General features: G+C 34.8%; 1 protein-coding gene across 9 annotated transcripts in view; it reads right to left on the bottom strand.

Annotated features, from left to right (window-relative positions):
* CLCN3 (chloride voltage-gated channel 3) overlaps positions 1–24,356 on the bottom strand; it is a 92,168-nt gene that overhangs the window by 5,711 nt on the left and 62,101 nt on the right. For all 9 annotated transcript variants that reach the window (XM_036085546.2, XM_036085545.2, XM_036085552.2 and 6 more), the window contains 9 exons: positions 24,024–24,123; positions 22,457–22,644; positions 21,367–21,489; positions 19,990–20,196; positions 16,507–16,587; positions 15,068–15,613; positions 12,372–12,558; positions 9,360–9,758; positions 3,811–4,027 (listed from right to left, as the gene is read on the bottom strand). In XM_036085546.2, coding sequence (XP_035941439.1) covers positions 3,811–4,027; positions 9,360–9,758; positions 12,372–12,558; positions 15,068–15,613; positions 16,507–16,587; positions 19,990–20,196; positions 21,367–21,489; positions 22,457–22,644; positions 24,024–24,123 — 2,048 coding nt within the window. The remainder of the gene's footprint in view (positions 1–3,810; positions 4,028–9,359; positions 9,759–12,371; positions 12,559–15,067; positions 15,614–16,506; positions 16,588–19,989; positions 20,197–21,366; positions 21,490–22,456; positions 22,645–24,023; positions 24,124–24,356) is intronic.

Genomic DNA, 24,356 nt, shown 5'->3' with positions numbered 1-24,356 from the left:
CTAGTTAAGTCAACTTTACTATTCAACTGCCTTTGAACATTCTGACTTCTTAAAGAATGTCACTAGGGGACTTCACTTAAAGTAGTCAAGGCCTACAGATATGTCAGTTATAAAACAGTTATTAAGGATGATGCCTGGATGTGGGGGTGGGAAAGCAGGGAGGGCAGACACTGGGGAAAGGCAGAAATAGGTTCTCTGCTAATGTTTTCTCAGTATTTAAAATAATGTACTGATCCTTAAGAACAAAGATAAATTGAAAAGTTGTCAGAGGATACAAACAAGTTCTCCCTCCAAAAAGGCTCAGAAAATGCACTCATGAAATAAAAAATGCATACATAAAATAAGCACTAATAAGTGTGAGGGAAAACAACAAAAAACCATCAATTCACTTTAATTTATAGTTGGAGTCAGGAAATGTGAAAAAACCTTGACAATTAAATAATTCCAGTTTAATTCTTACTCATTCTTTTCTTTCCAATTATATACAACGATTACTTTCAGTTACTGTTTTAGTAAGCTCTGCCAAATCACAAGGTACAAAATGAGGAGAGTTACAAATTGATTAATGACCAAATGGCAAATTTGGGGATTTATAAAGTAATCTCTATATTACAAAGTAATGGTCCTAAAAAGGAGGAAATAAATATATTTTCTTTCTAATGGAGAAAAGTGATTTGAGAATAATAAGGCCAGGTTCAGTGCTACTTTATTAATTTCAGGAAGTGCAAAGAAAATCAATGCAAAATGTAACTTATATAAAGAATACTTTGTTGTTTCCTTGTGGGGCTAACAATGATGTAAGAGTTAACAGAGCACGACCCAACGTTTTTCCAAAATATGTTCCAAAAAACACCAGTGCCAGGAGTTCTTCTGCCCTCTTCCTTCAATCAATCAATAAGATAAAAAAATAAAATAAAATAAAAGGCTGCATGTTCAAACAAGTTTGGAAAACTTTCCTATTGTCCCTGGGACTCAAATAATATCAACATTTTATAAACTTTGGGACATTCCACAATAGAGAAACCTCAATTGTATTTAATCCAATACATTCCAAACTTACATGGTCACAAAACTCTTTCTGAGCAATGCCTATTAACATCCTGCTAGATCCACCAAGACTAAGAAGATTTTGGGACACCTGAGTGGCTCAGTTGCTTAAGTGTCTGCCTTCAGCTCAGGTCATGATCTCAGGGTCCTGGGATCGAGTCCCACATTGGACTCCCTGTTCAGCAGGGAGCCTACTTCCCCTTCTGCCTGCCACTCCCTCTGCTTGTGCGCACCCACACGCTCTCTCTCTCTGACAAATTAATAAGTAAAATCCTAAAAAAAAAAAAAAGACTAAAAAGATTTTGAGAAATTCTGCTAATTCAAATATAAAACATGGGAAATCTACAACTGACATCTTTAAAATTTACAGACACACTTCTCCCTCATCTCCCTATTCTCATTTTCTCCTTGTACCTAACAGTTGGACTTGCTGTATCTCTTCCCCCAAATAGTTATTTTCCACTTCCAAGGACCCACTACGAGCTAGAAGGTGCTGACAGTTATCCAGAACTTTACACTCTCCACTAAAAACTAGTAGATATGGCTTTTTTTCTAACTTTAAGTCATTTAACTTCGAGTGAGAATAAAAACACTCTACTTCCTTACATACTTCCAAGAAAATAAAGACCCAAGAGCTACCACCCCAAGTGATCTCTTTTCTTTCTATATATATCAATTTATTTTCCTTGAAGGACAGAAATAAGAAAAATTTAATAATCAAGGCAATTAAACATATTCCTTTAGAAAAAGCTACCCCACACCACAATCTTTCTTATAAATGGGCAGTATGAGGTAAGATTTTAATTAGCTATCCTCCCCCTCCCCCACATTTTGTTATTTTTACACTTTCTTTTAAATATTCTCCTTTCTAATATCTGTGCTGCCAAAAATCTGGGAATTAATCAGCAAAGTGAAATATGGTAATTGACCCACACAGCTTTGTGATCATAAGTAATCGTAACTAGAGAGGGACATTTATATTTGTTAGCACACGAAAGGACAAACATGCCAGGCACAGGGAATAACTCAAAGCAAGTAAAAATTGTAACTACTCAGCTTAGCTTCTAATTGAGCCATTTATAATTAAAAGGGCCCTAAGACCCATATAACTTCATAAAAAGTTACTCCATTTAACATGTACTTATTAAGTTTTCAAACAATGAAGTTTGGTAACTATTATTTTTTTAATTAAACAACATTAAAAGAAAGTAGTTATTTTATTACATGTATCTCTTCTCCAATTAGTATCTGCAATACTTAATAATTCCAAACTTCCTTTCATCAAGAATTTTACACCTTTAATAATTTATTTCACACTATTTAGATTTAATTGGTTAGCACAGTGAAAACACTAAATATGGATCTAATTCTCTAACTTTATATTTCTATTCTTAACCCAGTATGGCACAATATATTTTTCAAGAAAATGGTAGTAGTTTAAGAAATCACAAAGAAAGAAGATACATTCTATTAGTCAATAACAGTGTAAAAACAGTAGCAAGAGATTGGGCTCTAAAACTGGAAAGATATTTGTTCCCAGATCGACAACTTAGTAACCACAGGACTAGGCATATTATTAAACCCCTCTGAGCTTCAATTATTACACCTGTCAAGTAGGGATCTACCACCCACTCTGCAGAGGTACTACAAAGTTAAGTGAGAAACCTGAAGACGGTGCTCAAGAAACAACTTTCCTTCCCCCGCTTTTTTTTTTTCTTTTTTCCCTCCTTTCTTTAGACAGGGGTCATGTGTTTTGTCACTCACATGTCTTGAACAAAATGCTTTTTAAAAAAAAACCCACTGTGATTCTCTAAGTGTTCAGCATTTCAACAAGCTTCATGCAGGGCAGGGTTAAACCATTTAATTTATGCACAATCAAGAATACCCTTTGTTTCTTATTTCCAGCCCTTTCTGTCCTCAGCCTTCAGATTAAAACAGTGTTCTTAAGTATTTCAACTAGGAAGAGTAGTATAATGGACATAAAGGGGACTGGAGAGAGAGTAGGTGGGGAAACAGACCCCCAGTGCAGGGACGGGCGGGGGCAATGGCAATGAAGCAGGAGTACGTCTGCTGAGGCAGACTGTGCATCACATCTCCACTCTGTCCCTGTGACACCCCCAAACAAAACTCTTCTATGGTCCTGTCCTGGAGAAACACTGGTAGTTCATGTGTGAAGGGCAGAAAAATAAGTTAACCAATTTATACATTTTAAATACATGAGTTTTTGTCATTAGCAGTTTATATGAAAGCTTTGTGGGTGGAAAAGGTAGAAAAGAGGAAACAAAAAGCATTTGCTAAAGGAGGATTTTAGCTAATTTACAAATTTCATTTAATTATGTGTTATTTCCCTCATTACACAGTGAGTAAAATAATGGCTGAAATAGTAAACAGCAAAATAACTACATAGTTATTACTGAACTAGAAAGTTATATTCAAAGAATGAAATACTTACTAAAAAGAAAACAGGTTTTTTTCTCTACTCCATTCAGGTTAGGTCCACTACTCCTCTTTGCCAACTCTGAAGTGTTCCTGACAAATGCTACTTTATGTTTTGGCAAAGATCTGCCAGTTGACATTTTTTTTTTTTTATTCTTGGTAAGTGCCAATCTGATCAATATGGATCCTGTATTTATAACCACACTAAAAAGACAGACTTTTCCACTTGGAAGCTGACTTACACTCTCCCCTAAGAAGTGAATATGAATTCCACTAAAAAGTGTCATAAATTCTGTGACACGAACTGATTCCTTTCACCAGACTTACCCATTGTGAGTTACAAGGCACTGCCTCAGACCCAGCTTTCGGAAAATATCCACCACGATTTCCATCGGGGTGTGATCGGTCACGGTAAAAGGGCTCATGTCAAGGATGCTCCGAAGCTTCAGTGGCCGAGGGCTTTCCGCGGGAAGAGACGGGGTGTGCTGTGCAAAACACACACGAGAACTGCCCACAATACCTTCTTGTTTTTTTCTGGCACTTTCTGAAAAGACAGAGAGAAGATCCAAAGTTAATCTGTGTTAAGAGGAATCTGTTTATTTGGAGATTTTAAAAAGTAACCAAATGTATCCCATGGATTTTGGTCCCTTCATTTTTTCCTACCTTCTTACCCAAGAAAGGAATCAACTGAAAATTTAGTAATTTCTTATATTAGACTATACCAATAACAAATCATCTTCATGTAAATAAAATATTTGTAGTCTATCAATTTTCTTTACTGGGGCTAAAGCTGTTTTCTAACTCCGGGGGACAAGGAAGCATGCTTGAAATATGGTTTTTTAAAACCTGCACAAATTACAGCATGGTTTGTTATAGGAATCCATCATCAAATGATAGCTGCCCATGCTAAATGTCACTTATCCTGCAGAGGTGGGACTAAAGAGTTTCATTCCTATATTGACTATGTTGTATATACTCCACCGCTGTGAATTACCTAGTTCTTTCTCTTTTCTAAGGTTAAAGTTTAATTTTCTAGGCGCGTCATGAGCATTAACAGGTGGGCTGAAACTACAACTATGCACATGATGGACACAGACTTATTTTTCAGGTTTTATTTGTAAAGGCTCTGCTAATTTCCCCTCTCCGGTGTGCTCTGCTTCAAGTGCTTCTGTTTGCTGCCAAGCTCCACTCCGACCTTTGACAGTGCTAGACAAGAAGCAGTAAAGATGCAAAAAACTGCAGAACAGAGACCACAGGAGGAGAAAGGAAACCCATGAAATGGAGAGAATACAACAATAGCTTTATGTTTGTATTTTGAGTTAGTATGTATTCAAAACTGTGTTCACAACTATGTTTTTGCCATATTGAACATATTTTAAACATTAATTTTGCTACAAAAATATTTAAGCCAAAATAATAAGCATCAGTCCCAGATTGAGAAGCAGATAAACATATATAGCTCCTAAACAAACACTGCAATTTTGTTTGCTCCTTCTGACCTCTAAAGCCTTATTTAACTGTACTGGAACACATTCGGGTAGGAAGGCACTAAGAGAAGTTCTAATGACTAGTACTTACTAAACCACTTTAAAAGCATGATAGAAGCATAGAAAAGAAAAAAGCCCATTAGCAAGTGACATAAACGATTCTTGAAAGATGTTCCTTAAGTTCTCTTAACTCACAGAAGCATCTGGCTAATGATCTATGAATGGTGGAGTGTAAATACTGTTAGCATGACAGATATTGAGTTAAAACTAAGCCCACTCATCAAACTTAAATACCTTAAAATAACAAATTATTATACCATCAATGAAAATGTGCTGAGATTGTTTAAATATTTAATGATAGAAGTTTCAGAAAATTTTAGAAAAAGTTACTAACCGGTTTGTTTATTGTAATGTTCCTTCGATATACAAGGCACAAGGCTAGTGAAACCCAGCCTGACTTAAATCTGTCCTTTATATGAATACAGTAACTATTTTAACAAGCATCATTTATTGAGTACTTATAAAGTGCCGAGGCATCTGCTAGGATTGTTTTGCTTTGTTTGAAAAACAATCTTCTTTAATGCCATTCATTCAAAGGCTTTTAAAGCAGAAAATATCATCATAGTTTTCATTTTCTGATATGATTCAGGCATTTTTTTTTTAAGTACACATGCAAAACAGAGTTACACTTCCAGGAGAATGGAAATGGTTCTTTTCTAACATAAAATGTCCCAACATAAATAATCACCTTTCTCCCCCTAAATTTTATGTTTTATATTTTTCCTGTTTATGTTAATAGACTTTCAAGGGCTTGACCTCTCACAACTTATCAAAATAGAAAGGTACACAGGCTGTCCCCTTCATTTTTGACTATGTGAAACCTGGTAGTGACAGGCTGCAAAAACATTCCCCGGGGATGTAGAACTCTTTCATCATTTGTATTAATCTTAGAAAGCAAAAAATTCTCTAAATCCACAAAATGGTACTTCAACTAACCAAGCAGGTATAAAGTTTATTTTAACTACTACAAAGAGATAGAAGACCAGTCCACTTACTTGCAATGCATATTACTGAGTAAACTCTATTTTAAGGTTTCTAAATATTGCTATGGAAGGGAAAACCTTTAACAAATTAGCTCTCCTAGGTATGCAAACTAAAGCTTTATTCTGAATAAAAGATCTTGAGGGGATAGGAGAAAAGTATAATTAGGGGAGCAGCCTGTCACTGTGCCATGTACCTTACTATTGTGTTCAATATGTCAATGATATGTAGGTTTTCATACACTAAGAGTCTCCCTGTAAAACTTACAGCTATTACATAAATAGAAATGAACAAGTGTTACTTTTATACCTTAAGTCGGAAAATAGGAAAGACATATTTTTCAATTCACACTATAAATGTTAAATATGCTTCATTTTAAACAAATCTATAAAACATTCAGCCTCAATTTTAATCTTGACATAAAAATGCAGGAAGAAATGCCTCTCCATTTGGATTCAACTTTAACACAGTAAACTGTCATTCAGTGCTGGTGGGAGTACAGGGTATAATCACTCCCTGGTGTGATGTGAAAATACCTTACAACATTACAAATGCACCTCCTCTTTGATCCAACAATTCCACTTCCAGTAATTTTTGTACATTTGCACACAGGCAGAATGCTGAATATGTGAGATCATCAAATATATGAGGGAGCAATGTCTATAACAGCAGAAAATTGGAAACATCTTAAATGTTCATCAATGAGGAACTGATTTTAGAAATCATTAGGTATCCCATGGTATGTCTACTTAATGGAATACTGTGCAGCTTTAAAAGAACAGAATGAAGAAATTCACTGGGAAGATGTCCAAGAAAACACTGTTTAGTGAAAAAAAAAAAATAACAAAGTACAGAACAACACATGGATAGCATGATACAATTTGTTTAAAAAGAAAAAACATATATACTTACTTATATAAGTATAGAATAATATCTACAGAATACATAAGAAACCAAAGAGATGGCTGCCTACAGAGAGTTAAACTGGTAACTATGAGGTCATGGTGCGAGACATTTTTCACTGTATACTTTTAATCTTCTTGATTTGAACTATGTGAATACACCATCTATAAGTAAACTAAAATTTTTAAATAATGAAATGACATACAAATGCAGAGTTTATAAATTATGGGAAAACTGTGCTTTTAAAATCTTGAGTTTTCCCATCCCTGGATATGGTATATAGTTTACCAGTTATTCAAGCATTTTTTTTTTTGTCTTTCATAAAGTATTTGTTATACAAATATACAAAACCTCATGTACAGGTCTATTTTTCTTATTAAAAAATGTAAACTTTATAAAAATATATGTAGGTTAATATTTAAGGTGTGTTCTGAAAGTCACCATGTGAAACATTTCTGATGACATGACTGGATATTTCACATATCTAAAGTATACCTATTCCCTTAAACTGACATCATCTGCTATCACAATATTCTGTTTCAAGATAGTAATAAAACTGAAAAACAGGGGTGCCTGGGTGGCTCAGTCATTAAGCAGCTGCCTTCAGCTCAGGTCATGATCCCAGAGTCCTGGGATCGAGTCCCACATCAGGCTCCCTGCTTGGCGGGAAGCATGCTTCTCCCTCTCCCACTCCCCCTGCTTGTGTTCCCTCTCCCGCTGTCTCTCTCTCTCAAATAAATAAATAAAATCTTAAAAAAAAAAAAAAACTCTGAAAAATATATCCACAGAATCAGTGGGATTATGAATAATTCTTAACTTTTACCACTTTATTCATCTCTTAAAAACCTTGCTTTTTTCCTTTAAATTCCTATGTAAATTCTAAAATTCTGACATTTTTCTTTTCTTTGGCTGGCTACCATTAAAACCTAAAGAATAGGAATCTAAACAATGAAATTCTTCTCCTACTATAGGTTTGGCCATGGGATTAGCTCAGAAGCTGAAACACTTAAACACAAGAGCAACATACATTGCCCATCTCAGCAACTATTCTATTACCTACAGCAAATCCTGGAATGATAGGGTTGCTAGTCTTTAAAAAACTCTTCCAAAGCTGTAGCCTTTTCCTTAACTAAATAGAATATTCTCTGTAGACGCTTCCGTTTTGTTTTGATAGCTCTTATAAACTGAGCATTTCCATTCTGATTTGAGAAACACTCCCCTAAGTCTTCCCTCTTCAAATGGCACAAGAATTAAAATATTTTACAATCCTTTTGCAATGGCCACAGAGATAAGTTGTAGAGGATGGGCTCACAGGACCAAATGCTTAACATTTTCAGCTCATGGTCCTCCACTAAAAACTCAGGAGTATGAAAGCAACAGCTTGATGAAAATATCCTTTATCACCTTTGGGAGTTGGCGGGGAGAGAGGAAAAGGAATCAGATTGCATAGAAAAGGCCTTACTAGCCTCCTCATCAGTACTTCAGGACTATAAGAGAAGGAGAAAAATTTTGGAGGAACACAATTGTTTCCTCCTCATAAAAAGTTTATTTCCAAGAAATAATATGGCTAATGCCTTTAATCTATACTTGCAGGAATAACATCTCAAAATACAATATGACTTATATACTTTTCAACCTAGCATTTGACCAAAATAAACTCTCAATGATTTTTTTTCACTTTAAAGTAGATACTATATGTTAATATTGTAAACCTAAATCCAAAAGCTGAAAAAGGAAAATCTATGAATCTGATATGAAACAGACCAATAAAGACAAGATTTTCAATAACTTGCATTCAAATAAGCCAATATTAAATACAAGAATGTATTTAGTGGGATGCCCTAGCACTTGCTAAGGCCTTATCTTATATGCTATTATGAACGATATCAACTTCACAAGGCTTATCTTAGTGGGAAAAGAAAGAATCTGACTTTGATCTCTGATAACAATGCCAAATCAAAAGATAAAACTGTATTTAGTGGGACACCTGGGTGGCTCAGTTGGTTAAGTGTCTGCCTTCGGCTCAGGCCATGATTCCAGGGTGCTGGGATCGAGTGCCGCATTGGTCTTCCTGCTGAGCAGGGAGCCTCCTTCTCCCTCTCCCTCTGAACCCCCCCACCCCATGCCCTCTCGCACACTGTATCATAAATAAATAAAATCTTTAAAAATAAATAAATAAAATAAAAAGATTTCTTAAAAAAAAAACTGTACTTAGTGGGGAAATAATTCACAGATGCCTAATTCCTTCCCTAAAGAACTTAAGACTTTCAGGGACATAAATAAAATACACCTCTCGCCCCCACAAACCCAACCAATTAAATATTATTGCTTTCCTTTCCTCAAGAAATCTATTATATGTCTATATCTATCTAAGTATATATAGATTCCAACAGATACAGATATAGATAGATTTATGTGTATGTCTATATTTTTTAAAAAGGGTACCTATTGCAATTGTCAGGTCTCTTCTGAGGGCAAATCCCACCAATCTTTGAGATTCTTTTGACATTATGACAGGAAAGCCATTGTAGCTGGTTTCATTAATCATGTTTTCTATATCATCCACTGTCATATTGTCCTGTGTCAGGACGGCTAAGGGAGGATCGTTCCTTCGAGGTCTCATGACATCAGCAGCCAGGGTGGTATGAGTGAATTCTTCTTTTGCATCCAAGAAAGGGTATCCATTTAACCGGATGTGAGCTTCATAAATGCCTTCCCTACCAAAAGCATCGCCAACCCATTTACTGGTCATAACTGCAGCCATAAGGGGAACAATGTATTCCAAGCCTCCGGTAAGCTCAAAAACGATAACCACCAGGGAGACAGTCATCCTTGTCACACCACCTGAAAAAAAAGTAAGCACCATTGGTCAAGGAGGACAGGACATGTTAGTGGAATTTTTGTGCTAGGCAGTTGAACGCGAATTGTAAATAGAACTTAGTGAAAAGGATTACCATCAAAAACTGCTACTCCTCTCTTAAGACAATCACCATTATTTTAATAAGATCTAGAGAAACACTGATATTCTTTGTTTAACACAAAAGACTATTAAAATAACATTTCAAAACCTGTTTACTTCACAGTACACAGCTGACCAACTAAAACAAGCTTGCCATTTTGGTTTATTGCTATAGCAAAGATTAATTTCACTCTTATAAAATGGATTATTAAGTAAAGAATTTGGTGACACACATCAGAGCTACCTTTTACGTCATAGCTACCAATTTAAAATTAAGCTCATATGTGGGTAGAATATTAACTTAATACACTTCTCTCCTCTGTATCTTTTCAAAATGAGTAAAATATTTTAATGCCTTGTGATTTATGTTAACAGGGTAATATCCCCTTCCTTAGAAAACTCATCTATTTGTTTACCCAAATCATCATTCTGAACTACCATCCGTATGCTGATGCCTCATAATCCACATCTCTCCACTTACTATTGCATTTGCCCCATGTCTCCAACTCTGCATACCTTATCTTATTGCTTGCTTATCTCATTTTCCAACTGTAAAAAGACTTTGGATGACCCACTGTCACAAAAAACACCACACACTTAAAACCAAAATCCTCTTCTTCCCCCAAAGAGCTACCCATCCCAACTTTCCTGACTCCAGCACCAGCACTACACTCTTCCCGGCAACCTAGATAGTCGTCATTCCAGGTCTATCCCTTTACTTTACTCCAACACCTAAACCCTCACAAGTCCTATCTGATTAACTTTGCAAAATATTTATTTATGGGTCCCTTTCTCAATACTGTCACTATTACCAATTAGTCCAGACTCTCAAGACATGGTTCCTTAATTTTAACACTATTTTATCTTACCTCCTTGACTCCAAGCCCCATTATCTTCAATCCACTTTATAAGCCATGTTCCCAGGTTAATCTTTCCTAAGTACTACTTTCACCATGTTGCTCCTTTGCTCAAAAACCTACCAGGGCTCACCAGTTCATACTGTATTAAGCTTAAACTCTTCCTTTTTGTTTTTTAATCTAAAAATAGAAGGGAGAAAGAACCTACTATATATTACGTATCTACACTATGCCAGGCATGTCCCTAGTCAGTTCACAAAGGCTTTTTTTTTTAAACTAAGTGACTTATTTTACCTGGCACTGTGCTAACAGCTTTACATGCAGTTGGTCTCATATAAACCTCAAAACAACAGTAGGAGATAAGTAGTTATTATTTCTATTTTAAAGATAAGAAAATAAAAAAGCAAAGGAACATTCCCAAAGTCGTCAAGCTACAAATGCCAAAGCCATGACTCTGCCACAGCCTTTTCATGATATGTCTCCTTCTCACTAATCCAACTTCATTTCCCAAAAGTATCCAAAACACACTCTCTACTTCAGTATTGTCGGTATCTTCAAAGTTCCATGAATACTAAATTTATCCCTATCCCAATTCCTTTGCCTTCACATGATTACATTCCTCAAAAAAGTCCTCTTCTTTAAGTTCTACTAATCTTAAGTAAAGCTCATGTTCTACTCTACCTGAACTATGTCAGCTCTCCTTTTCTCTAAATTCCTACAATTTTCATAGACTCAGTACTATATTTAATCATTACATAATGCTCACTATTGTTTTCTCAGTTTTGGTCTTGTCTCCCCAACTTGACTGTACCATGTTTTATACTTCTTTTTCTATCACTCACTGCACCTAGCACTGTTAAAGAGAAAGTGGATAACTACTAAGTAATTGCTACTTTGGTGAAAATGATTCTGTCCCTCACTTTCACTTGATATTATACTTTTGAAGATCAATAATTATATAATTTTGATTCACTGAACAAAAATAAGTCAAAATACCAACTATTATTAAATACCATAACCAAAATTCAGCTGACATTTTAAATATGAAAAGAAATAACTATTTTTCATATCCAAGAGAACACATAGACTCTTAAGTATTCAATGCAGATACTTTTTTTTCATTAAAACAATAGTTACCTTTTTTCATTTTGCTATAAATGCACCTTAAATGGAGGAGGGCTGGTAAAGAAATCTTCCACTACAGCTAACTATAAGTCACTGCAGAGCCAAATCTAGTCTGACACTTTGCTAGAATGCTAATCTCAGGAACCATGCTACAGTCGTCATAGGGAAGCCAAGATCCTTGACAATGAAAAGAACAAAAATTTCCCTGGACAAGATTCAAATTAAACCTAGGTTGTACTGAGATGTTTTCAGTTACAAAGCATTACACAGTATTTAAAAGATGCTAACCACCATTAAATTTTTCCATTAACAAATGTTTAGAGACAGGCAAAATGAAAACTAGTACTACATAAACACCATATAATAGTAGTACTGTTTCATGTTAGCTAAAGCATTCTCTTCCTCTGGCCTGTACCACCCTCCCCCACCTCACCAACCAAGCATAAATGTGCTGTCACACTTGCTCTTTTCTCTCTCAGATTCACAAACATCCACCCACAGACACAGTTTCATTACCTAAGCATGCAGCAGCACCAACCATGGCATAAAGGCCAGGTGTAATGCAATCAGCTCCAACCTCACACCACTCCTTAAAGATAAACCAGTCATGGTGATAATATGCGAGCTGTTCTACTGCAATCCCCACAATCCTTCCGGCAATCGCTCCAATGGCCATGCTGGGAATGAACAAGCCTGATGGAACCTGTAACAAACACACAATGCTTAACTGAGCAGAGATCCTCGACTTGGATGCTTGGAACCTACATTCTACAGACTTCTTTCTAACACTTTTGATTCTTTTCACATTTTATTTATATAGCAAAATCCTAGTACAAATAAAACTACAGCAAAATACCATTCTACTGGTACCTTATTCGTGAATTCAGTTACAAAGTAACAAGTAACATTCTCTAGGCCAAAGAGAAAATAACCCAAGGGTTATTTATCCTTTAGCTCAAGGGTTCCTTAATGTTTTTCTTTTTGCTGCTAAAATTTTTATTAGTCTATGCTGAAATGGGGAAAGAAAAAAGGACAATATGAAGCATTTTTCATAAAACGAAATCAGTTCGGTGTGAAGTACTGTCTTTTACTCCACAATTACACCCTCCTACATATTTGTTGTTTACCAACTGATAAAAATATTAGATGCAATTCCTCTTAAGTTGTACAATGTGAAGCGGACAATCTTATCAGGTCCTTCAATATTTTTTAGCGATACATATAAGGAGAAAAATATTTATCAATCAATTAAATTTAATGAAGAAAATAGGAACAGTAAACATCTTAAGCAAGATCATTTAAAGATTAAAATACTAATAGCTCTAAAATCTTCTGGATATGAAATAAGATGAGCACAAAATAATGGCATGTTGAACACGGTATCAGGATCATTAAAAGGCTATCCAAAGAGAAGAGATCAAAATATGTTTTACTCCACTGCCAGTTAGGATTCTTCAGCCAGAGCACGGGGCACTGTGGGACTTAACAAAGACCTGCCAATTGTCTCCAGCGTCCTGTAGCTCAACTAAAGATGAGAAAGTTGGGATTTACAGAAAATCAACTTACGTAGAAACAGGAACTTCTATAGTTGCTCTAACTTGATTCACTATGAAAAAAATTTTTAACTTCAAGATTTTTCTATTATGTAACTCTTATACCCAGTAGACTAAATAGAGAACAATAGAAAAGAAAGAGACCATATTTCAAAAACTATCATTATGATTTTGTTGACATTAAGGTGTTATTCCACATAATTTACATCTGCAAAAGCATATTATCACTAGTGAATATTAATTTAAAGAACAACAACTAGCTGACATTTGATCCTCATATACAGCACTGACCGTCATGTAAGAAAATTACATTTACTGGCAAATCACTAAGTAATTAATGTTATTCTCACTTTTGTACATTCAAATGAAGCAATGTGCCAGGGCACTGGATCTAGCTCCCTTAAATCCTTGATGGAAAAAGACATGGTATTCACAGGCTAGTAATTTAACAGAGCCTGCAGTGTCCTTTCAAGCTAACACCCTATAGTAGCATGACAGGCGGAGTAACGGCTCCCCAGAGTTTTTCTATATCCTAATTACTATGAATTCCTTATGTTACACAGTAAGGAGGAATTAAGGTTGCAGGTAAAATTAAGGTTAATCAGCTGACTTTAAAACAGGAGACTATCCTGGATTACCTGGGTGGGCTCAAAGTAATCACAAAGGTTATTTTAAATGTGGAAGAAGGATTTAGAAGAGTTAGTGTCAGGATAATGAGATAAAAGAAAGACCTAACTACCCATTGCTGGCTTTGAGGATGGGAGAAGGGGGCCATGAGCCAAGGAATGTGGGTGGCCTCTAAAAGGCTAGAAAAGGCAAGAAATGGACTCTCCCCTAGAACTTCCATAAATCCCTATGAACACCTTGATTTTAGCCCAGTGAGACCCATTTTGGACTTCTGATCACCAAAACTATAATAAATTGGTGTGAGTTTTAAGCCACTAAGTTTGTGGTAGTTTATTATAGCAGCAAAAGGAAACTAATGTAAGTGCTTTTAAAACGTCACCATGAATTCCCTGACACTGCTCCCATTAAGAGGTAGGCCTCTGTTACTGCCCACACAAATAGAAAGTAACATGAGGCATGGTGCATGACTTCCCTGGCCAGGTTAAAAACGATCCTCTTGGGACAAGGAGCTACCATGTAAGAAATCTAAATGCCCATAAGGCACCAAGCTGGAAAAAAACCGAGAGACAGACAGAGACAGAGACAGAGACACAGAGAGAGAGAGAGAGAGAGAGAGAGAGAGATGTTCCAGGAGCCCAGATGTTCCAGACCCAGTTGTCTGAATCTTCCCAGCCCAGGTGGTAGATGACCAGCCTTAGCCATGTCTGATGACATGTATGACAGACCACAAACAAAACATGCCCAGTTGAGTCCTTCCCAAATTATTGACTCAGTATCAAGAGCAAAATAAATAGTTATCTTAAATTGCTAGGTTTTGGGGTAATTTGTTACACAGCAACAGATAACCATGTTCAACAATATATCCGAAGGAATTCTTTTATTCATTATGTAAAATGAAACCCAAAAGATAAGAACTTTTTCAGCCTACATTTATGAAATAACCACCTTTAGATAAACATTTCACTGTTCATTTCACACACAAGTTTTAAACATGACAAAATTACTTAACTGAGACCTCACATGAGCACTTACCTTGATACCAAAAGTGAATACTGTCATGATAATTTTAAATATGAGTGCTAAGCATAACTGCCATATAGCTGAATATACTCCAAGGCCTGCTGGACGATCAGGAATATCGTCAACAATTTTACTGGCATTCATGTCATTTCTGTAGTCACAAAGAGAAGAGGATTCCAGAGGACCACAGTCTGTAAAAAGCTCTTTGATCAGCTCACTGGTGTTGAGCCTGGTATACGGATTAGGGAAGGCTATCACCGCAGTAATGGCAGCAACAACAATGACTTCAAGAACAGGATACTTTCCGAATCTGGTGGATTTGCGGCGACGACACCAGGCAATATTTGCCCTAATGAAAAAGGCTCCCCAAAGCCCTCCAAATACCCCGAGGAGAATAAAAGGGAACAGTTCAAAAAGGTACCATGGTGTGTGATACTCCACATAAAAAAGGACCAGACGGCTGTTACCAAATGGATTGATGGATCTCAAAACAAATGCAGCCACTAAAGCAGCAAAAAATGATCTCCATAAAGTTTTAAGAGGAAAATAATAGCTAACCTAAAAAGAAAAAGAAAAATTAATGCTATAATTTTATAAGATGTTTCTGATATCTTATAACTTTAATATCATCGTCTAATTTTTGCTGCAGCTAGCGTTTACATATAATAGATTTTACTGTGGTAAGAAAAAAATCGATGTTTTATTAACTTTGGCTATCACATCATTACAAATTCCCAGTATCAATGGATCGAAAATGTCTAGTAATTATTTCAGATACCTAGCATTGTTTCATTTTCAAAATAAGTTTCACCTCACGTAGTGAAGAATAAATGCACCATCACCAACTCTTATGAGCTCATAAAGAAGTATCTAATTTGTCTCTTCTATATTAAAGAAAAAAGAGGAAAAGAACACAAACTGGAAAAGCAAATTTTAAACATTCCTAGTCACATTTTTGTGTAAACATGTAAAAAGTCTTAAGCACCAATGAGAAAACAAAAACAAATATGCCACTGATGCAACTAAAATAATTTTCTTAAACATCAATAACTACCCCAGAAATAAGCATACAAACTCACAATTTAGAAACTGATTAAAACTTTTTAAATAAAAACATGGGCAATAATATAACAAAATATGGTTAAATAATTTCTACTAAGCCAAATCCATTTCTGCTTACTTTTAAATATGTCAACAAAGTTTAATTTTAAATAAGCACTTAATATTTATACATGAATAATATTTTTAAGGCTTTTCTCAAGGTAAAGAACATATGTAATATATTAATCTATAGGTAAGAATAAGTGAAAAATAACTTTACGAAGTTAAATCTGAAAACTTAAAAACACAGTCTGTATCTATTACACTAGCTATATAACAGAAAAGCGTGCCAAAATATATTTGTGATGGTAATTATGCATAATGTTATAGTTGCTGTTTTCTTTACCTACCTCTTCCAGGCTAAAAAGAACTCCTCCAATTGGTGCACCAAAAGCTACAGAAACCCCTGCAGCTGAGGCAGCTGATAGCACCTAAAAAGAGAATTTGGCTTATTTCATATATTCTTATAAATTCAAATATACCAAATAAAAATTCTTCATGTTGCCTGAATTTTTGAAATGCCTCTCCTGAAGTTAACTCACATGTCTACCCCTTCTCCCCAAGCAGAGGCCATTATTTATTTCCTCTAAAAAGATATTTTTTCTCTTCTGCTTTAACTGAAAGGTCATTCACATATTCGATATTCAATTAAAAAACATTTGTGCAAGATACACTAATGTAAATAGAATGCAAAGAAGAAAAAGGCAATGAATACACACAATTCTCAAGATGTTTGGGAAGACCAGTAGAGAGAACAGTAACTGGGGTTTAGGGGGGAGAGTTTTTTTTCTTTAAATAATTTATTCATTTATTTATTTATTTGAGAGAGAGAGAGAGTGAGAGAGAGAGATCATGAGCAGGGTGGAAGAGTAGAGGGAGAGGCAGACTCCCCACTGAGCAAGGTGCCCAATGTGGGGCTCGATCCCAGGACCCTGGGATCATGACCTGAGCCGAAGGTAGACAGTTAACCAACTGAGCCACCCAGGCGCCCAAGCATATAATTTCTTCAGATTTTAGAGCTAACTGCTTCACCATTAATAATTAATGTTTTCTATGTAAGCTCTATACCAAACGTAGGGCTTGAACTCATGACCCTGAGATCAAGAGCTGCATGCTCTACTGACTGAGCCAGCCAGGTGCCCCTAATAATTACTGTTTTCTAAATCGTAGTAAAATATCTAGAGAACTTAAAACCTACTGAGTTACCTTATTTTCACTACTCTAAATCCTCTGAAAATACCGCTACTGCCAATTTGGAAAGCCTCATTCTAAAGCAAAAACAATGGCTACCCCCTTATGAGGTGGTCTTTCCAAACTGGAACTCTACAATAAAGTTAAAGACGACAAAAATATCCACAAACGTTCTTACAGATTCTCTCTCCACCTCCCCAGTCTGTCACTTGGACATTGCCCACTTCCCACCAGTGTGAAGCCAACTACACATATACATTCATTGGACATTTATATTGTAATTACTTTTCTAAGAGTCTTTATTCCCTTCACTATTTCATTCCAGTAAATATCTGAGGGTACCAAAGCATTTCCCCAAATGGTCAAGTTTTACATTTATGAAAAAGAAACTGGAAATAATCAAAATTAAATTATATATAATTAAGACCATGATCTCCATTATCAGGCTGCTATTTGGCAAATTAGAAATAAGCAAATACTTATTTTAATTAAATTGTACTTGGCTAGGGGCGCCTGGGTGGTGCAGTTGGTTAAGCATCCAACTCTTGGTTTTGGCTCACGTCTGATCTCACGGTTGTGAGATGGGTCCCCATGTTGGGCTCCCCTCTCAGCGAGGAGCCTGCTTGTGTTTCTCTCTCCCTCGCCCTCTGCTCCCACCCCTGCTCTCTTGCTCTCTCTCTCAAATAAATAAATAATTAAAAAAAAAAAAGTAAATTGTACCTGGCTTTAAGAATGCAGACTCTGCTTATATGGGGGAGGACAGCAAATTTAATGATTTTGTTTTTTCCCACTAACAGGATTGTAGACAACACATATAACTGAATTCTCTGATTGTACATTTAATATAACAGAATTTTACATCAAGCTAACACCCAGTACTTATAACTCACACACACATTTTAATGTTTTATAAGTATCAAGGACTCATTTAATTAAAAATGTCAAGGAAGTGAACATAGGAAGAAAGCCAAAATATGAGGCCTTCATGTTTTCAACTAACAAGTAAACTCTAGCCATTATATACTAAGGTGAACAGTTAATGTCATAAACATTACTAATCATCACAGTGTATATCTTAAAATTTAAGTGAATTTAATTTCTATGGCATTTTCTAATAAATTACATTTTGCACTTAAAATGAATAAATAAAAATAAAAATCTTACCCCCAAATGTCAAGGTACAATAGCAAGTAAAGGAATTGCACTGGAGAGAGAAATGCTATAGCTCCATTTTAGCCCTAATTTGCTATGCTACAACATAGTTTTAGGTTATGTTTTGTTTTTAACATACACACATATCCACAGTCACAGAAATAGTAGCAGTAGTAAGGAGTACAGACTTTGGAGTCAGAGAAAAATAAATTTTAATCCATACTCTGACACTCTGCTACGTAATCTTGGACAAGTTAGCAGCTCTATGCCCTAATTTCCTATCTATAAATGGGGACAATAGTGCCAAGTTAATAGGATTATTGTGGATTTAAATTTTAAAATGCAAGGACTTGTCACAGAACCAGATACATAGTAAGTAATCAAAAATGTTAGCTATTTGTGTTAGAGCATAGTACTAGAATCACAATTATCATTCAGAGATGGAACTATGATGGTCTGAAGTGTTCCTCTTTCAGACTACTGCCAATGTACGAACAATGTTTTAGTACTAACACTAAATGAAAGAGAAATCATTTCAATTGAAGAATCAAATAGCTTGATAAAAATATTCTACTTTTTTGCTATAGTATTAAAAACAACAGGATGAAAAGTCCTGTGCTAGGGTCAGAGACCTCTGAGTTCTCAATATTTAATTATATAAAAATATGATATCTTGAAAACCCAAAGCGCTCTGTACCACCTTGGCCTACAGATTAGATTGGGAAAACAAGAAGGGATTGGGCTCCCAAAGTGTAGAGCTAATACAAAAGGTCTCAGGAGCCCATTTTTCTTCTAGAAAATATCCATAGCAATGTACAAAGATTAGGGAACTCTATAATATATAAAGTTTAAAGCCCTCCTAGAAGATCTTGGGCTGGCCTAAAAAAAAAAAAAAAAAAAAAAGGTAAAGGAAATAAATGCTCCTAAACAGCTGAATAAAAAGGAATTCCTATATTCCCTTTAGTATGAATCTCTGATTTAAACCTCAGGAGGTCCTAAAGGCCCTCAGAACATCTTCATGGTGCCAGATAGCTCTCTGCAGATGACACACCTCTCTCGGGGGCATTAGACACTTCCTCCAGAGGAAAACACAGCTGTTAAGACTTCCCAACCCTGGAAAAATACTGATGGTGAGAAATCAGAGGAAAAATAATGTTACATTTGGGAAAAACTTCAGAGGAAGAAAGGTGTAAGGCAAAGCAAAAACAAATGGAAAGAGCTTTGTGAAATTCAACTGAAACCAATGGACCAGGTAGTCTATAAAAACTTCTCTAAAATACCGGAGTAACTGAGCAGCACTGGGGATGGATTCTAGAAAGACATTAGAGATACTCAAAAAGGGGGAAAGAAGCAAACAATTCTCAGATTTGAATCTGAATACAGAATTTATCCAAAAAGTAGAGTTAAAATGCGATATTTACACTAGAAAATTCTCACTAAGTCTATGTAATAGATATTTATCTGTCAAATAAACCACAAAAGACACTTACCTCCCTTTTTTTAGCTTCATTTGTGCTATACTTTGGAAAGAGGTAGGAAAAAATATTTCCACAGCAACAGGCAACATGTACTAGAGGACCTTCTTTTCCTAAACTTAAACCGGATGCCACAGCCAGTACTAATGTGATGGTTTTAATCATTAAAGTCCATTTTCCCAAGTAACCTCTGATGATGAATCCACTTAAAATAGTTTTAATCTACAAAGAAAAGATTAAGACAGCTTAATTTCCTTTAAGAAACAGGAAAATTTAACTAATTTAAGTTACTCTCTTGTTTTACTCACAAAACCACCTTGCAAATATTTTTGGTGAACCATGGAACAATTCACAATTTTTCAAAAGCTTTAACTATTATGCTACACAATAAATCTATATCATATTCTAATTCTCTTCTCAAGCAAGGATTGAAGGCAACCCTATCTCATGGACAAAACTAGAATATAAGGCCATGTTAAAGGGAATACAGACTTTAATACAAGGGTTGTAATTACATAATAAGGAAAAGGTAAATTTGAATATTTCTGTTGTAGAAATATAGTTAAATACATTCAGATATTCTGTGTCAGAAATTAGGATATTTTGTCTTCTCAGAGTGCTGCCATTATGTGTAATATTTTCCTATATATTAAGAAGGATAAGTGACAACAGCTAAATGCTGCATGATATTGCCCCTTATTGAAGACATTCTTAATTAACAAAACTTTAAAAATCACTAAAATTAAGTTTCAAAAGGAAATGCATTAGAAAAAGCTGATAACTTAAGACAGAAAAATTAAGAGGGGAAAGAAATGAATTCCCATCACACCATTCAATCCTAAGTATATTCTTTAAATTACACCATTCAATTCTGAGTATATTCCTTAAATTACTGATGATAAAAAATAAAACCCAAAAGTTTATACTATTGCCTCACTATGGTCAAATGTTTATTTAAAGTACAAAATGGTTATAAATATTATCTGCCAAATTCAAGAACTATTAACTTATTTAATTAAAAAATAGTCATATAAAAAGAGTAAATATATTCAAATCAGGTTCACAGCAGCAAAACATCAACTAATCCATCAAAGAACTTTAGGCCACATAATACTTTTCCAGCTTTATAACTGAGTTTTCTGATATTTGTTTACTCATGTGCTAAATTAGTGGTGGAAAAAAAAAAATCAACCTCCACAGTTAATGATGAAATGACTATGGGGAAGAATTTCTTATGATGTCTACAATCAGCTTACATTTTTAAAATTTTCTTTTTTACATTACAAACAATTTCCCCAGAAAAACAACTACTTTTTCCCCCTAAAGGCAAAAAGATCAACATCATCACAATTACCAAATGTTTAAATGATACTAAAATATTGCATGGCTTACCTCTGGAATTCCAGAGCCACAGGCATATGGAGCAAATACTTTTACCAGGGAAACGGCAAGAAAGGCAAAACTCAAGGCCCAGAAGATGTACATTATGTAATTCATGATGTAAGAACCAGGACCCTAAAAGGCAAATCATATAGTATGAATTTAATGTATAGTGCATCCCAAATGCAAGTGCTTGCCACATAAGAAACTTGGGTGAAACTCGTAAGTTTCCTGGTTTACTTCCACAATAGTTAAAGCTTTATATGAACAATATACTTAAGTAAAATCAAAAAACACATTCATATATACAAGGAGGCTTAATCTGTTTAATGTTTTCCTAGCTTTTTCTTGATACCTAAAGTCTTGTTGCCAAAAGTCTGATACACTTTAACCTCTGCCTACCCACAAAACACATTTTGGAAAGAGTTGAAGACAAAATTGCATTTGCATTTAGATCTCATTCCACTGCAGTTCTCCTGAAGATCAAGTGAGAAACAGCATACTGCCCATGTTAGCAGCAAATATATTCTTTTTAGTTCAAAAATTCAGCTATAACAAAATTTTTAAAACATATCCTTATATGACCGTGTAACTATATATATTATATAACATTCTAACTTTTACAATGTTCTTCATTACAGAATGTCAAGAACAGTAATCATTTAAATACTATAATGCTACAAAGAAAAATATATGGATTTCTTCAAGATATCTCCAGTTACGAGGCTTATTTTACTAAACTTTTTGATAATTTATACTTCCCGACAATCATATGTTAAGCAGTTTTAATAACTTGACTTCATATTAACTTTGTGATTATACGGATCCTACTGCACTTCTTTTCTACAATAAGAAATATATTTAATGTCATAATTGAATAGACTTGAATGTGACTATATAGTTAATTAATAAAGAGCTTCTTGAAACTTCACATTTTACTTGCTGCAATGTATTCTTCTATTTTCCAATCTATCCTATTACATTTCTTTTTTTTCTTTTAATGCAGTTGCAATCATCTAATATGTGATTAATTCTATAATTAAATGGAGACTTATTTAACCATATCAATTATTAATTCATCTTCAGACCCAGCAAGACTTACTTCCGCTTGACCTATGATTAATTCTGCCCATGTTTTCCACTGTGGACATTTATCCCTCTCTTCAAATGTTGTTTCATTAGATCCCCAACAACACTGTTCATGGTTGTACCACAATGCACTAAGGCAAATGCCCTCCTTTAGATCAGTCATCCAGTCAGCAGCAATGTCTATTAATCCAGCCAATGCCCCTGTAAAAACATGTTGAAGGTAGTAAAAAAAAAAAAAAAAAAAAAAAAGTAAATCCATTTTTGGAGTGTTAAGAACTATCAAGTTAAGAGGGTCAAAGAAAGCTGCAGACTCCCTATACATAAAGGGTCACATAGGGAATATTATATAAATTTAAGATTTTTAAGTCTTAGGTATAAATAAGTTTATATTACTTCTAAAAAAGTACAGATAGCCACTCTTTAATATAAAATGGCTATTCTTTGTTTGAAATTAAAACTAAATACATCATTTAAATTAATTGTGATTTGTAATAAAGGTGTTTAAAGACACTAAAACATCTTTAAAAGACAGCTATCTAGCAGGAGGTTCACAAATCAGGTTATTAAAGTCAAAGTTTTTACTATTATGTTTCAATCTGAAACTTAATAAATATACAAATGATATCAATATCATTAAAATTTAATGTCCATTAGAAATAGTGAAACTCATAGCATTAATGAATTACTGTGACAGACTTTCAGTTTTTTCCTTAAATAACAGAAAATTAAATATGCCAAGATCATTTTAATGACAGAATACAAAAAATATACAAATTTATGGTCAAAATCTAGGACCTTCTCATCATATAAAAAGATCAATAGGTCACATACACAGGGGTCACAAAATTCTTGTGCATGTCAATTAGAGGTATCAGTACTTCCCTCTATTCGCCACATACATTTTAATTTTCCTCATGTTCTTCTAGACATAATCTTCCATGGTGGAAGCTGAAAGTCATTAAAACAGTCCTTAATGTTTGTGTTCAGATCTTCAACTCCTATTTCTTAAAATCTCACACATAGGCACGTTGTGGGCACTTGATAGCATGGTAGTTGAAATGCAGACTCTTGAGCAGAACTGCCTAAATGTAAATCTTTGCCTGGCCACTTACTAGCTACATGACCTTAGTCAAGTTACTAAACCTCTCTCTGTGCTTCAGGCACCTCATCTGTAAAATGGTGGTAACCGCAGTACTTATACCACAGGACTGACATGCAGTTTACATACATGTAAAGATTTTAAGGCAGTGCATGAAGCACTCAATAAACAGGAGCTACTTATTATGATGTTAATATTAAAAGATACTTTATTGTTTATCTGGACCAAACCACGTATTTTACAGACACAGAAACTGAACCCAGAAAGATCAACCAAACTGCATAGACACTTAACGTGACAGAGCCAAGACCAGACTCTGAAGCTTCCTGCCTCCTAGTCTTATATTTAAGATTTCTTGAAAAAAACAAAATAAATACTTTTAAAAATCCAACAGGACCTGAAAAAAGCATTGTGGGAAGGAGTGGAGAATGATTTATTTTTCTGTTAACCAAAAGATGATTACATTAAAATTTTTCTTTACCTGATGCCAATCCTGTTAGTGTTACTACTAGCCATCCTGACCATGCATCATATAAGCTTTTTGTCATTTCCCATGCTGATTCTTTCTTTTTGCTGTTGATCTGAAATTAGAAATGTTTATGCTTCATTTTTCAAACCATGAACAAAAGCCACAATTCTAGAATCTAACAGTTTTTTTCAGTTACTACACACAAGACAGTAATCTATAAACTAAATCATGGGAAAGGTGAGCTTGGGGCAGAATCACTATGTCAGACAGCTGTTATACGTGTAAACCAGATGATAAACATTTACCCAGAGATCTGCATTTTTAACAAAACCTCAGGATTTGAGA

This window comes from Halichoerus grypus, chromosome 3 (assembly GCF_964656455.1).
Source record: "Halichoerus grypus chromosome 3, mHalGry1.hap1.1, whole genome shotgun sequence".
Classification (NCBI taxonomy): domain Eukaryota; kingdom Metazoa; phylum Chordata; class Mammalia; order Carnivora; family Phocidae; genus Halichoerus; species Halichoerus grypus.
The sequence above is the reverse complement of the archived record's forward strand: the minus strand, read 5'-3'. Positions and strand labels throughout refer to the sequence as shown.